General features: G+C 42.9%; 1 protein-coding gene across 1 annotated transcript in view; it reads right to left on the reverse strand.

Annotated features, from left to right (window-relative positions):
• Positions 1-14,869, reverse strand: part of OBSCN (obscurin, cytoskeletal calmodulin and titin-interacting RhoGEF) — a 277,319-nt gene that overhangs the window by 88,468 nt on the left and 173,982 nt on the right. The window contains exons 78-88 of the mRNA XM_065399153.1: positions 13,423-13,701; positions 12,482-12,560; positions 9,919-10,043; positions 7,925-8,122; positions 7,039-7,071; positions 6,840-6,938; positions 5,870-6,088; positions 5,039-5,105; positions 3,535-3,564; positions 1,956-1,993; positions 900-1,037 (exon numbers count right to left, since the gene is read on the reverse strand). Of these exons, the coding sequence (XP_065255225.1) occupies positions 900-1,037; positions 1,956-1,993; positions 3,535-3,564; positions 5,039-5,105; positions 5,870-6,088; positions 6,840-6,938; positions 7,039-7,071; positions 7,925-8,122; positions 9,919-10,043; positions 12,482-12,560; positions 13,423-13,701 (1,305 nt within the window). The remainder of the gene's footprint in view (positions 1-899; positions 1,038-1,955; positions 1,994-3,534; positions 3,565-5,038; positions 5,106-5,869; positions 6,089-6,839; positions 6,939-7,038; positions 7,072-7,924; positions 8,123-9,918; positions 10,044-12,481; positions 12,561-13,422; positions 13,702-14,869) is intronic.

Genomic DNA, 14,869 nt, shown 5'->3' on the forward strand with positions numbered 1-14,869 from the left:
ATATTGGGCATTTGAAGTCCATGAGATTACATGATTTACTTCAGTCGGATTATAGAGAGATAACATAGCAGCATGTTAAATACCATTACTGTAAATTCAAACACTGTTGGAAGAGCAACATAACTATGAAAGATTCAAACTTTCATATGGACCTAATTCTCATTTACATGAAGGCCACTTTATATCTCCCTAGTCATATATATGGGGCCTGAAAGTGCACGTAAATATAACCTACTGCCATTTTGAGGCCTATTTATACTGCCAGGGTGGTGTGGAGCAGTGTCAATGTCAATGAAATTTTGGCCTACATAGCTTTGGTAATAATAATCAGTAGTTAGTACTTATATGGGGTTCATATTGTTCACAGCGCTACCTAATTAACCCTCACAACACTCTGGTGAAGTAGATATGCAAATATCATTAACCCCATTTTACAGGTGAAGAAACTATGATTAAGAGAGGATAAATGATGTGCTCAAGGCTACATGGCAAGTAATGGCAGGGCAGAGATTAGTGCTCAGGAGTTCTTGCCCCTCAGACACATGCTTAATCCACTGGTTTAATCCTCTTTAGTCTAGTAATTCACAAACGTGGTAAAACATTTGAAAAATATGTGAACATTTATTCAATTTGTATTTTCACTAAAACAAAACTGAAAGTTCATGCCTGTATGGAAAAGTCCCTTTTCAACTCTAGATGCTAACTTTCCTGGAAAGTTCCAGAAACAGCTTAAAGAAAAGTCAGGGGATTGATCTCTATCTGATGAATCTCTTATTAGTGTTATATTATTATTGTTGTTATTATGTGCAAAATAATTGTTTCATAGATGAGATTTAAAACTCAACCCAAACCTGAAGATTGACTGCTCTGCTGTGTATTCACACTTGCCAAGCGCTTACCCTGACTTATTTTTGCAGACACCATTTCTGTGATATGCGAGGTGAGTTTCTGGAGGAATTCTTCTGTTCCAACATCAGCTAATGAAATGTGACTTCTGGACACACCTTCTTTATCAGCCTCACCTTCTACAAGCTCTCCTAGAAAAGGGAAAACATGCTATCAAGTCTGTAGTATGTCATCTGAAAGTCCATTCCAATGAACCAGACATGACTGACTTGTCCTTCTGAAACTGATGTCAGTGATGCTATGGTGTCCAGACAAGAACAATTTGGAGTTCACACTCCCCACCAGACACAGTGGAGAGTCACCTCTACAGGGAACACAGCCTCTCAGTGGATAGGATGGGTAGCATGTAGTGATTGAGGCAAGAGTCCACTCATTGAACAGTAATGATAAAAATAAATATTGAACAGCTGCTTTATTCCCTGTGGACCATTCGACCTATGCAACAAATGATGCAGTGTCCTGCAGAAAAAAATAGTATGTGATCATGCAATTAAGGGCTAGCTGATAATGCAGAAGGGGACAGAGTTAAGGTTGCACAGAACAGTGCTTAGATTCCAGGGTGATTGGTGTGGTGTAAAAACCTTAACTCTGCTCCCTTGTGGGAATGCACTTTACCTGTGCATTCCTATGGAGTCTTGCCTCCCTCAGGCTGAAATTCACCCCTGTACAGTTGGCATGAGGCCTAAAAACCACTTAAATTCTATTTAGGCTCCATTTTGAAGAATTATGTGGGATTCAATAGCTGAATGTTCCTTATGCTGGTCTTATGCATAGAGATAAATTGTACCCTCAATGTGCAAACCTTGGGTACATTTTTGAGTACACAGCTAGACTGGCCAGGAATGCCTGGAGCACAGCCTGATGTCCTTCCAAGCCAAACAGTTGTTCCAAAAAGGTGACAAAAGTATTTTGTAATGAGAAAAGTGTGTATTTCAGAATTTCAAAAAGTTCTAAGGAATTGAAAACAGAAGGTTACAATGGAAACACATTGGCAACCTTAACTATAGATGTGGAGGTCATGAGTCTCCAGCTAAAGCAGCTTCTCCTACCTTTCCTTGGTTCAGGAGGGTGGATAGAGATACCAACTCTGAAAAAGAGAAAGGGGGAGTCAAAGGCCAAAATGACAAGTGTGATCATGGAAGCTATTTACATCAGGGATGAGTCAGAACCAGATGCCCTTTCACTCTTCACATTGTCTTTGAGCATATCTGGATTAGGACCCAGATGTGAACTTTAGAACTGATGATAAACTCTGAACACGGAAACCACAATCGTGCCACACTGAAGCCAATGGGGTGGCATAGGTATTGTTATTCCTCTTGCATGAGATGTAGAATAATAGAACCATGAGGTTAGAAGGGACCACAAGGGTCATCTAGTCTAAGCCTTGCCCAGATACAGGATTTGTTGTGTCTAGCCATCCAAGACAGATGGCTTATTTTAACATGGAGTTTTAGAGGACTGCATTGCCCAGGGGAACCGTTCATCTCTAGAACACTGGTTGAAATTTTGCCCAGGTTATTAGTGACTGAAAGTGTTACCATGAGAGGACTGAACAGTGACTTATGTCAAATGAGAGTTCTAATCTCAGTTCTAGCTCTCAGTGAATTTATGTCCCCATTGCCAACTATTGCCCTGGTTTGTAGTTATAACAGAGAAACCAAGGACTGAGGGATATGCAGACTGTCCGTGGACCTGCGCACAGAGGAGGTCCCTGCAGATCAGGATTGAGGTATATTGGTGGGACAGTTTGGGGGTAAACTACCACTGCCAGTACTGTAATTATTCGGCCGGTAAAAAGAAGTTTTCACACTGTGCAGGGCTGCTAGTCTGACACCTTCACCAGCACAAAATTCACTCAGCCCAGAAAAAAAAAAAAACCCTACATTTTAAATTGTGAATGAAGTTGGTGTTCATGAGCGTGAAAAACCAACAGCACTAGGCTGTGTCAAGCATCGCATGGAAAAACACTGTGCAAGGTTTTCCCACAGCACAGCTCTGTCAATGCACTTCTGTCCTGATATGCAACACTCCTGCTTTCCGGCGTCAGTCCTTTCTGAGACAGAGATTCCCATTTGTGTCAAATCATGCCAAGTTGTGTGGTGTGCAGATCCTGGACACATCATTACACATCTTCATAAAAGTGCTCAGCATTTTCTTAAGGAAGCAATGCTGGAACCTTCTTACTCTAGCAGAAGCAAAACTAGCAAATAAATATAGTTACAGAGCATTTCAGGGACATAGTCTTGACAAGCAAGAAATATTGACATTGTCCCTTTAATTGAATGATTTTTAAGTTGAGAGCCACCAAATTTTATTGCCAATGTACCAGACACGACTTTTAAAGAAAAATTCCAGCTGTAAACCTTTTAAAATGTAATGACTAGTTACCAGTGTTTATTTTTCAAAATCTTTTTCTCCTATCTAGTATGTAAGATCAAGATGGGAGATTTGGAGAATTATGTTTCAGTTAAATTAGTAAACTAGCAGTTTAGTGGTCATCCCCGTCATCCATTTTTTTCCTCAAGCTATGCAAGTGAAATTCAGAATTTGAGTATGGGAATTTTGCCTGCTTTGGAGGTGAAGGAAGCATACTATACGAGAACAAGAGTTTTCATACAACTTTACCCATGTCCTTTTCTGTCCTTGTCTTCATACCTGCCAATCAAGAAGAAACTTGTTACTCTTAATACGCTCACTTATCTTTCATTGGAGGATCTCAAATAATCTAATAAACCTTCAGAAATTACCACATGCCTCTAAGGTTCTTAACTGAAGTATTAGCCCCATTTTACACATGGCAAAGTTGAGGCACAGAGTGGGTACAGCCAACATTATCAAACTTTAGTACCCCAAATTAGGTGCCCAAGTCTATTAGGCTTCTAAGTGAAAGTGACCTGTTTTTCAGAGGTGCTACAACTACCATTGACTCTGAAAATCAGAACATTTACATTTAGATGCCTGTTTTAGTTCCTAAAGTTTGACATAAGAGAGTTTTCCAAGCCTAGGCAGATATTCCATGTCAGGACTAGGAACAGAATCTAGATCTCCTGACTCTTTTGACTGCACAAACTAACTCCTTATCAGGTCATATCATGAAAAAACCTTCATGCATTATGCAAGCAAAGTGCTACCCTTTAAAACACAGATACTGACAGTGTCCCACTGCACATATTCAGCATACTTTGGCTCTGTTGTACTATCTCATGAGAAAACCTTTGTTATGCTCTTGGCCATTCTGTTTACAGGCCTAATTCTGTACCTGCTCCACGTGAGAAACCCCATTAACAACATGTCTTGGAAGCAGTTGCAGAATGGGGATCTGTATGAATTGGCAGGATTATGAACTAAACCAAGTCTAAGAATTTAAAACAATCCTTTATTTCTTAACCTTATGTACAACTCAATATTCAGATGAGAAATGGAGCTAAAGTCACATTATTCCTAAGAAAACTATTACAAAATTAACAAGGAGTCCGGTGGCATCTTAAAGTGCAAAGTGCACTGCAAATGAGTGCAAAGTGAGTGTAAAACACCATCAAATCAGAATTCGTCACTCGTTTACACCAGCAGAGGCATTTTACACCAAATCTGCACAGGTTTGATTACACACAGTCCCACAGGTGCGCGTGGCAGTGAAGAATTAGGAGAATTTGGCGGTGATAGAGGCTTTAGCTCCGGTGGAGAATTGGAAGATCTGCCTAATCGGAAAAAGAGGGAAAGGAAATCTGACTGGATTAGAGAGTGGTTTCCTGCAGTGAAAGGTAGGGTACTAGCTCACTGCATCATTTTGTCCCTGGAAATAGTGATCTTTCAATAACCTCTTGCATTTAGCTTTTCGGAACTAGAGTTGTAGACGTCAGGATTTTAAACACTTGTAATCAAACAGAAGATTCCCTCCAGTTAAGGCTTCAGGCTGGAGCCAAACCCTTTAGTTGAATACTGGGGAACCTTCCCAAACAAGCCAGCCCCATGCCCCACACACTTCCAGATCTTTGGAGAACTCAGTCAGTCTCCCATCTGATCTGAACAGCGGGACTGACGGGCAATACATTCTGTAAATCCATCTCAGTGAAATCTAGAGGAATCTTGTATACGCTCTTCTGGCTTAACATACACTGCCATTGCTTACCCCAGCGTGGTCATTATAACATCTGTCACCATCATGCGCTCGCGGGTCAGAACTTCCGCCTCTTTCACTGCAAGATCAGAGTTTATAATCAGAGGGTCTTTGCCAAAAGAAGGTATTTGCTAAACACTGAGGGGCAGATTCCTCACCCTGCCCAAACCCTGCCCTGGTACAGTGCAGATGGGGACTGCAGCTCTAATGTACATCAAGGCAGAATAAGGTTTGGTGGAGCAAAGCTCTTCCAGGCCCCACCCTGCCTTGGCCATGCCCCACCCCCAGAATACCCTTAACATGTCCCTTCCCGCCCCTCCTCTCACACCAGAGCGTGGGGGAAAGAAGGCTGAAACAAGAGATGATGGAGAATTTCTCTGCACAGCAGGAATTCTCCACTCGCCGGCCTCAGGTGCTTTAAGGCAGAGATGTGATGCAAAACAGCCTTAGCAGAGTGAAGAATCCAGTGCTCCTAAAAAGCTGATGTTTGGGGCCTGTTTTCTTCCTTTTTATTCTCTTGATTGTTCTTTAGTCTCTTGTTTTGTTTATGCAAAACCTCACCACACTTTTAATCTGACACATGGCCCAAAGCCCTACACTGTAGACGTTATTCTTATATTAGGGGCATACATTCATTTTCTATCAAAGAAAAGTAATAGAGATATACCAGAATCTCTGTGAAATGTATGTACTTGAGTTGTAGTTTGTTGAAATACATTGTATTTTCACACTTGCTCTTCATTCAGCGATTATATACACAATATAATGATGAGATACCATTCATGTACACTATAGTATGTTTAATACTATAGGGAAAGTGTTTGTAATGTTGCAAAAATTTACCATCCAGAACTTCTAGGGAGGCGGTGCAGATGGATTGTCCAGCCTTGTTAGTAGCAATGCAAGTGTAGGTTCCACTATATTCCTTTCCAACATCCAGCAGGATTAGACTGTGATGCATGTTGGAACTGGCGAGTTTGTAGCCAGGAGTCTCTGGTTTGATCCACAGAACATCTTCATGAGATTCTTCTTTCAACCAGGTAATTGTGGGTGCTGGATGTCCTAAAGAAAAGAGCAATAGCCTCTTTAATTGTCCCACTGGGGTTCCTCCCATCTTACAAACCCTGTGTACTACGTTGTGAGTGAATACTACTTTCAACATGTTTGCTGATCCGTTTCCAATAACAGTAAAAAATCATAAATGAATACTTGCACTTCTAGAGCATCTTCCATCTAAGAACTTCAAAGCACTTTACAAAAAGGATAGCCTCTAAGGATAGAACAAGAAGCAATGGGCTTAAACTGCAGCAAGGGAGGTCTAGGTTGGACATTAGGAAAAAGTTCCTGTCAGGGTGGTTAAACACTGGAATAAATTGCCTAGGGAGGTTGTGGAATCTCCATCTCTGGAGATATTTAAGAGTAGGTTAGATAAATGTCTATCAGGGATGGTCTAGACAGTATTTGGTCCTGCCATGCGGGCAGGGGACTGGACTCGATAACCTCTCGAGGTCCCTTCCAGTCCTAGAATCTATGAATCTATAAAATGAAAGATTAGCCCTCATAACACCCCTGTGAGATAAGAATGTACTATTATCCCCATTTTATACATAGGGAAATTGAGGCAAAGAAGAGTTACACGTCTTGGCTAGCAGCATCCAAAAGTCTGTTACAAAGATGGGAACAGAACCCAAATCTTCTGACTCCTACACTAGGTAAGGACTTCAAGATTTGGCCCAATGAGAGGATAGGATACACTGGGCAGCTATGCAAATTAAGTAACACAGAAAGAAAGTTGTGTTTAAGCTCCGTTTACCTTCAACCTTCACAGAGAAGGTGATACTTGCACCTTTCCTCACTCTTTTACTGGTAAATCTCTCCAGGAACCTGGGTGGCACCAGCTGTTCTTGAGCATCTGAAAATAAAAAGGTCATGGTGAAATGGTGCAAGTGAGGCTAAGACTATTGAGAAGTTACTAGTAGTTCTATTATCACCGATTGTGCTGCTCCTCTCACCTGTTTCTGGCAGTTCTTCCTTCTCACCAGGACCTGTAACACAGAAAGACAAATCATCCCATCATGAAACTACATCTATAGAGAGGACAAATGTCTCCTTTCTGTGACTTATGCAGTCAAGCATGTGGTCAGGTGATATCAGAGACTTACTCAGTACAATATGGACTACACATAAATTATATTTTTACTAAAAATTGTTATTCATCTCGTTAGTAGAATACATCTAAAAGCCATTTTATAATATAAATGACATGTACAGTAACTCAGCATAAGAGTGACTGAAATCTGTTTTAAGCTTCAATTAATATATCATATATTTGGACAAAGATCATTTTGATAAATTACATCAGAAAAACATTTGGCCATAAATTACTAACTCCATGAGTACTGATATTTAATAAATAATAAATAATAATAATAATAATAATAATAATAATAATAAAAACACCACAGTGGCTCTATGCCTATCTGCTTCTTCAATTGAGACAAAACTCAACCCTTATTAAAAGTACTGCAGTATTCTGCAGTTATGGCCTCAGATATGGACCATATCATACCCTTAGTTTTTAAGCACAATTCCCCAGTGAAGGCATTGAGGACAATGGAGTTAGACTGCATGTGCAAGTAAGATCAGAATCAGGTCAACGGAGAGGTGTTATGACTTCCCTAAGGACACAGTGGAAATCCATGGATGAGCCAGGAATAGAACACAGGTTGCCTGATTCTCAGTCCAGCGCTCTAAACACAAAACCATCCCTCTACCCTTGGTTTATAACCCATTTTATTTTCCAGAATATCTTGCTTTCTATAGGCTTTATCGGGAAAAGTGAACATGTAAAACAGAGATAGCCACTGGCAGATAGAGCAAAAAGCACCAATAACTTACCTTTGACAACCAAACTGGCCGATGAATATGCAGAACCTGCAGAGTTGCTAATAAATACTGAGTATTGACCAGCATCCTCCTTAACGACATTGAGGATTTCGAGTGCATGAAATTGCTTCTTCTCAATCTTCAGGATTCGGTCTGAGGCCTGTAATGGTTGCCCGTCTTTGAACCAGTAAAGACGAGGTTCTGGGTACCCTACAAGGAGCAATGTAAGAAGGGGTGACTAACTATTTTGAGAGCCTCTCAAACCAATCATACACTTCAGTGTAATCAAAGAAAGGTCCATTCTTACCAATGCTGTTTGTTCAAGGTTCTACAGTGTCTGTTTGGAAACTAACCTACCTACAGAGAGTAGCTCGATTCTGATATTTGTGAAATGTTATTTATGAATTAAAATTCTATTACGTACTTTTCAGGTTCTAATTCTGCCCCCATCACGTTGATATCTGAGTGCCTTCCAGAGTTAGAATGTTGATATTTGGATCTGATTTTCTGGCTTTAAGATTAAGCTTGATAAGTTTATGGAGGGGATGGTTTGATGGGATAACGTGATTTTAGTCAGTAAGTCAATAACGTCAATAACGTGACATCGCTGGTAATTAGTATCAATGGTCAATGTGGGTCTGGCTGGAGAATCTTGCCCGCATGCTCGGGGTTCTGCTGATCGCCATATTTGGGGTCGGGAAGGAATTTTCCTCCAGGGTAGATTGGCAGAGGCCCTGGAGGTTTTTCGCCTTCCTCCGCAGCATGGGGCAGGGGTCGCTTGCTGGAGGATTCTCTGCGACTTGAAGTCTTTAAATCATGATTTGGGGACTTCAACAGCTGAGTCAAGGGAGAGAATTATTCCAGGAGTGGGTGGGTCAGATTTTGTGGCCTGCATCATGCGGGAGGTCAGACTAGATGATCATAATGGTCCCTTCTGACCTTAAAGTCTATGAGTCTATGAGTCTAAATACAAAGCCAAATCCTGAAATCCTTACTCAGACAAAATTCAGACTGAAGTCATACTTTGCCTGCATGGGGACTTCGAGATCGGCCTCATGGCCATTTAAGCCAAAACAGTCCCCACTCTTTCCATGGGCAGGAGCAGAACAACCCAGTAAAAGTGCTCCAGGAAAGCACAAACGGGGGCAGTGACATCTCTGTAGTTTTTCTCCTTTATCCACCCAGATGTTGTAGGCGTTTCATTGTGAGGTCAGGGAAATACACAGGTGGAATGGGTGGGCCAGTGGAGGAAGGATCTAGGTCACAGAGGTGGGTTGGGTACACATCTACAGTGTAGGTCTTCTGTAGAAGAGGGACAGGAGATGGGACAACAAGAGATCCCAGAGCCGGGGCGGCAGCACTGGGCCGTTGTGTGGCTTTTGGGGAAATCTGCTGGTTTTGGGGGACAAACCACCTTTTTGGATAACAACCCCCCTCCCGTCCCCCTGCACACTGATGGAAAGATCAAAAAGAAAGCACCATGACTTAGCAAAGCTTTCTGTGCCCTATATAGGCTTATCCCAAGTAGCAGACAATTTGGGCCTTAGTTACTATCGCTTGAACTAATCATTGCATAGAACATCTACCCTGAAATACTAATGAAAAGCAATGGTTCATATTGGTAAGCATTATTTTTAAAAAGTAGCATGCTCACACTGTACTTTTCATTCCTGGCACCACAGCAATTAATGCATTCAGAGACTAGCTGATCTTCATGACCTAAAACCTACAAAAATGGAGTTACAGGACTAGATTTCCAGAAACGCGTGCATGCAATTAATCATTGCGGATATGAGCACATAACTGAACACTTACTTTGCACGAACTATTGCCCAGTTAGGTGCTGGTCATTTGCGCATACACACACTTGTGATTGCCATTTCAAATGTGCTATGTGAGTGCACAAATTATGAGCACAACTGCATGCAAAAGCATATGAGAAAACCTTGTCCACACGTTCACAGATATCAAGATGGGACTATTGTAAATGTCATAGGTTCCCTTACCTTTGACCTTCAGGTGAAATTTAGCCAAAGGTGCTCCAGGGGCCACGTGAATATCATGAAGCTCATCTAGGATCTGAGGCAGCTGCTCCTCTTCTGTGGTGGATTCTACTCCCTCTTGTTCTCGGCTAGGTATAGATTAGAGTTGGAAAGAAAGGAGGAATTGGCATATACCATTTTAGGCTCTAGAGAGGAGTGCACTCTAGTAGGCACAGACTCTTCTTCGACTCCCCCCAAGCATGATCCCTTCTGCTCAATCTCCTCCAACCTGCCCATGTCGCAGTCTTTTCTCTTTCCCACCGCTGGCGCTCGCACTCCCAGTCGCATTCTCCTCAAGTTTCTCATCCCAGTCCCAGTCTCCTTGTCCCGTCAGTCTACGTTACCTCCCTCCTGACTCCTCATCCAATCTGTTTCTCTCTTCCACCTTGCCTCCAGATGCCTCCCCCTTTTCTCCACCCCACTGGCTCCCAGTCCTAATCTTCCTCTCTGGGCTCTTAATCTAATCTCAGGGTCAGCCCTTTGGCTCCTTAACCCAGTCTCCTTCCCCAGCCACTCCCAGTCTCCCCCTGCTTCCCAGTCCCGGTATCCTCCCTACCCCAACTTCCAGTCCCCTGCCTCCTTCTATACCCCTTGTACCAATCTACTCTCCCCACCACAAGTACAGCTCTTGTCCTCACTGCATTCAAATCAGGCAGCTTCCTCCTCCACACCACCTGGGCCCAGCACGGGGGTCATTTAGAGCACGGGAGAGACAGTCTTGCTGTTTTCAATGCAGGTACCCAGACCAAACATGGCCCACAGCAGCCAGGCCCAAGTAGGGATGGAACCTTTATTGACTTTAGCTGGTAAGTTCTAAGGAGTCTCTAATGAGCCTGAGTGAACTGGGATTTTTCAAAGGCTTATCAATTGGTCAAATTTGGGTAGATTTTCATAAGGACTGCAAAAGACACATCCCTGACAAAAGGGAAACACCCCACCCTCTGCCAAATTTCAAGTTCCTGCTTCAAATCATGGGAGCACTAGAGCTTTTAAAAACAAAGGTAGTCAGAATTTTTTTTTTTTTTTTTTTTTTTTTTTTTTTTAACATCGGCAAAATAACCCCCACTCCCCATTCTCAGAAATGACAGAACCAATTTGGCTACAATTTAGAAAAAAAAAAAAGAATCAGGCTAGGCAGACACTTGGGATGAAAAATTTTAGCCCAAATGATAAAACTTTGGTAAAGTCATAAGCAGCTGAAAACAGGGTCTTATAATGGGAATTGTTGGGCAACCTGAATAACAGGCAGTGTTACCGGCCCCATTCACAATACAAGCTTTTTATCTGTACATCTCAAAGTGTTTTACAAAGGTGGGAAAGCAGCGTTATCCCCACTTCATAGATGAGGAACCTATGGCACAGAAGTTAAGGAAACTGCCCGAGGTCACACAGCAGATCAGTGCCAAAACAGGGAACAGAACCCCAGGATTCCAGCCATTCTACATGTGGCTGAAAAGTAAAATCAGACACGCGTTAAATCCCATCGAAAACAATCGGCTAAAATCTCAGTTGTGGCCAACATACACCCAGCCAGGGCCGGCTCCAGGCACCAGCTCAGCAAGCAGGTGCTTGGGGCGGCCAACGGAGAGGGGCAGCACGTCCGGCTCTTCGGTGGCGGGTCCCTCAGTCCCTCTTGGAGCGAGGGACCTGCCACCGAATTGCTGCCGAAAAATTAAGCGGCGGGGGTAGAGCTGCCGCCGAAGTGCCGCAGATCGTGATCGTGGCTTTTTTTTTTTTTTTTTTTGCTGCTTGGGGCAGCAAAAACCCTGGAGCCGGCCCTGCACCCGGCACTGCTGAGGGGTTGGGGACAAAGATTACTCTAAGATCTAAAGGTGATTCTCTAAGGCTAGGTCTACACTAAGGGGGGGGGTCGATTTAAGATACGCAAATTCAGCTACGCGAATAGTTACTCCTCCTGACGAGGTGGGAGTACGCGCGTTGATTCGGGGATCGATTTATCCGTCTAGATGAGACGCGATAAATCGATCCCCGAGAGATCGATTTCTACCTGCTGATCCGGGCGGGTAGTGTAGACCTAGCCCTTAGATCTAAAGGTGATTCTGGATTGGATCTCAGGAACAGCCAGAGCTATCCTGGTCCCTGGCATAATTAAGAGAAGCCAGGAGCAACCAGCTGAAAATGACCCCTAATGGTCAGCCCTGGAGCCAGTGCAGCAGTTTCAGCTTCACCCTCTTTTCCTGGCCACTCCCAATCCCAGACTGAGGACTGCATTACACCAGGAAGGAATTCCCAGTGTGCTGAAGCAGCCAGGCTGCGGGCTGTTTTGCACTGAGGGAGCAGCACAAAGCAGACGCAACAGGGATGTTTCACTGTAACCAAGCCCACCATAAGCAGGTACCACTGACATGAAATTATATTCACAGATTACCATAGCCTTTGCTTTACCACTGTAATGATCGTGGTTGTCTGATTCCCACTGAACCCACTTACATCCAAACACTCATGAATAAAAATTAGCATTGTGCCATGTTTTCCAGTCACCGCAGCTCTATCATTCATCTTTTACCTTGAGAGATATCCTTTGGCACTGTAATACGAAGATGTCTCTGTTGCATCTGCTGCTGTATCGTAATCAGTACTGGTCACTGATAAAAGAAAAATGGACATTCTCCATGATCCACACTTTGTAACCACGGCAGTTCATAACAGTTGCAGCTAAAGGTCCTTGCAGGTTCTGAAATTTCTTTATTGGGAGCAGCAGCAGCCTCCGTGATCCCCCTTCTTAATACTCATTCATCTCCACCCACTCGACCTGATGCTCCCTCCAGACAAAGGACAGCTGGATGTGTCTCCCTTTGAGCCCCACCAATGCTACTGCAAGAGCCAGAGAGCACTGCAAGAGAGAGAAGCCACACATGTTTTTCCCCAGGAGTGAGTGTGCTGTCTCCGTAATGCTTACAGCCTTCGCGGAGAGAGAGGGAGCTGGGAACCCAGGATCAGATCACGATGCACTGGGTATGGCCCCATGGTGCATTTCTCATGTGAGATTTCTCCGACCTTTGGGAATGAATGTGCAGTGCTCGGCAACTAACTAATCCAGTTACACTGGTGACAACGTTGCCAAAAGCTGCATCACCCTCAAACACGGGTCACGATAATAGGAGACAAAACACCCCACAAAATCATTAAGCTTACAGCTACTTCATCTACATTTTAATTAACAAAACCCCAATTATCCCATACGAAAGGAGTAAAAAAACCCAAGTGAACTGATTTTACCTCTCACGTGTCATTTTCCTGCCAATGAGATTCACTTATTCAGATCAGCCAGAATAAACATGTTTCTTTATTCAACAACATTCACGCTCCCCTATTAATATTATGCATAATATTATAACAAACGTGCAAATATGCATCTTATTCAAATACCACTCACACGCCCCATTAATATTATGAAACATTTTGTTTCATAACATTTGGTCTTTTCAATCATTCCTCAAGACTCACAGTCCACCCGCAACTCCGCCTTGCTTGAAGAAACTCCCATGTTGTTTTCAGCAAGGCAGCGGTAGACACCCATGTCAGTAGGGACCACGGCGGTGATGATCAGTTGGTGGCACCCTTCCTGGTCCTCGTTGATCATATAATGGTCGTCTTCTTCGATAACTTTCCCATCCTTGAACCAGCGCACCGTGGGTAAGGGTTTGCCAACAACAACACAGTCAAAGCTGACTGGGTAGCCGTCCTGCACCTCTTGGTTTTGAAGCTCGGTTATGAACATGGGAGCTGAATACGGTACAGTTGGAAGAGAGAAAAGGAAACAACCAGCTGTGTTAATTGGTAAAGATGCGTTTCAAGAACGCTGCTGTGCAGTGTGTGAGAGGAAGGGACTTGCAGTGATGGCTGGCACGTTTTAAAATAATAGAGAGGTGCCCTTCCTACATAATATAAACAGCGAAGAAGTAGCTTAGGTTGGGAATTTTCCAGTGAAATGTTTTTTCATCAGCAAATGCCACTTCCTCAAAACCAAAAATTTTTGTGCGAAAGGGTCAGTTTTGACATCTTTTATGACTTGGAAAATGTTTGAACTGTTTTGAATGGTGTAGTTTCAACATTTTCTAAAAGACAAATTCTAGTTTTCCAATTCTAAATGGAGTTTTGTTTCAAAATGCCAGTTAATTAGAGTAAAAAAAAATTGAAAATGGTCAAAATCAAAACAAAATGTTTTGAAATTATCAAAACAAAACATTCCAAAATCATTGAAAGAAAACATTTAGATTGACGCAAAAGGATTTTTTTCTGATTTCCAATTCATGAAAATTTTCAAAGATTTTGGCCTTTTGCCCCCGTTCAGGACTGGAAAATGTTTTGATATCTTGAAATCTTCAAGGAATGGGAAAACCGCTTTCCACCCCCGTCCCCAACTCTACTCAGTAGAATTTTCCTTATAAAAAGGACTCATTTATTCTCCAATAGCTGTTCCAGACACTGCAGCATCACTACTCTAAGGCTACATCCTCACTACGGGGGAGGGTGGGGGTCGATTTAAGATACGCAAATTCAGCTACGCGAATAGCGTAGCTGAATTCGATGTATCGGAGCCGACTTACCCCGCTGTGAGGACGGCGGCAAATTGACTTCCGCGACTCCCCCGTCGACGGCGCTTACTCCTACCTCCGCTGGTGGAGTAGAAGCGTCGATTCGGGGATCGATTGTCGCGTCCCGACGAGACACGATAATTCGATCCCCGAGAGATCGATTTCTACCCGCCAATTCAGGCGCGTAGTGTAGACCTGCCCTAAGCTAAAGCTGGGGTCAAGTCCCTCCCTCTGTAAAACAGGCTGAGAATGTTCTCAGAACTGCTTAGTTAACTGATGCTTTCAAAGCATTGTACGGATGCTATTGTGTGTTTTGTTATTAGGGTGAGTAAAAATTTTTCCCTCAAAACATTTTT

Source organism: Emys orbicularis, chromosome 2 (assembly GCF_028017835.1).
Source record: "Emys orbicularis isolate rEmyOrb1 chromosome 2, rEmyOrb1.hap1, whole genome shotgun sequence".
Taxonomy (NCBI): Eukaryota; Metazoa; Chordata; order Testudines; family Emydidae; genus Emys; species Emys orbicularis.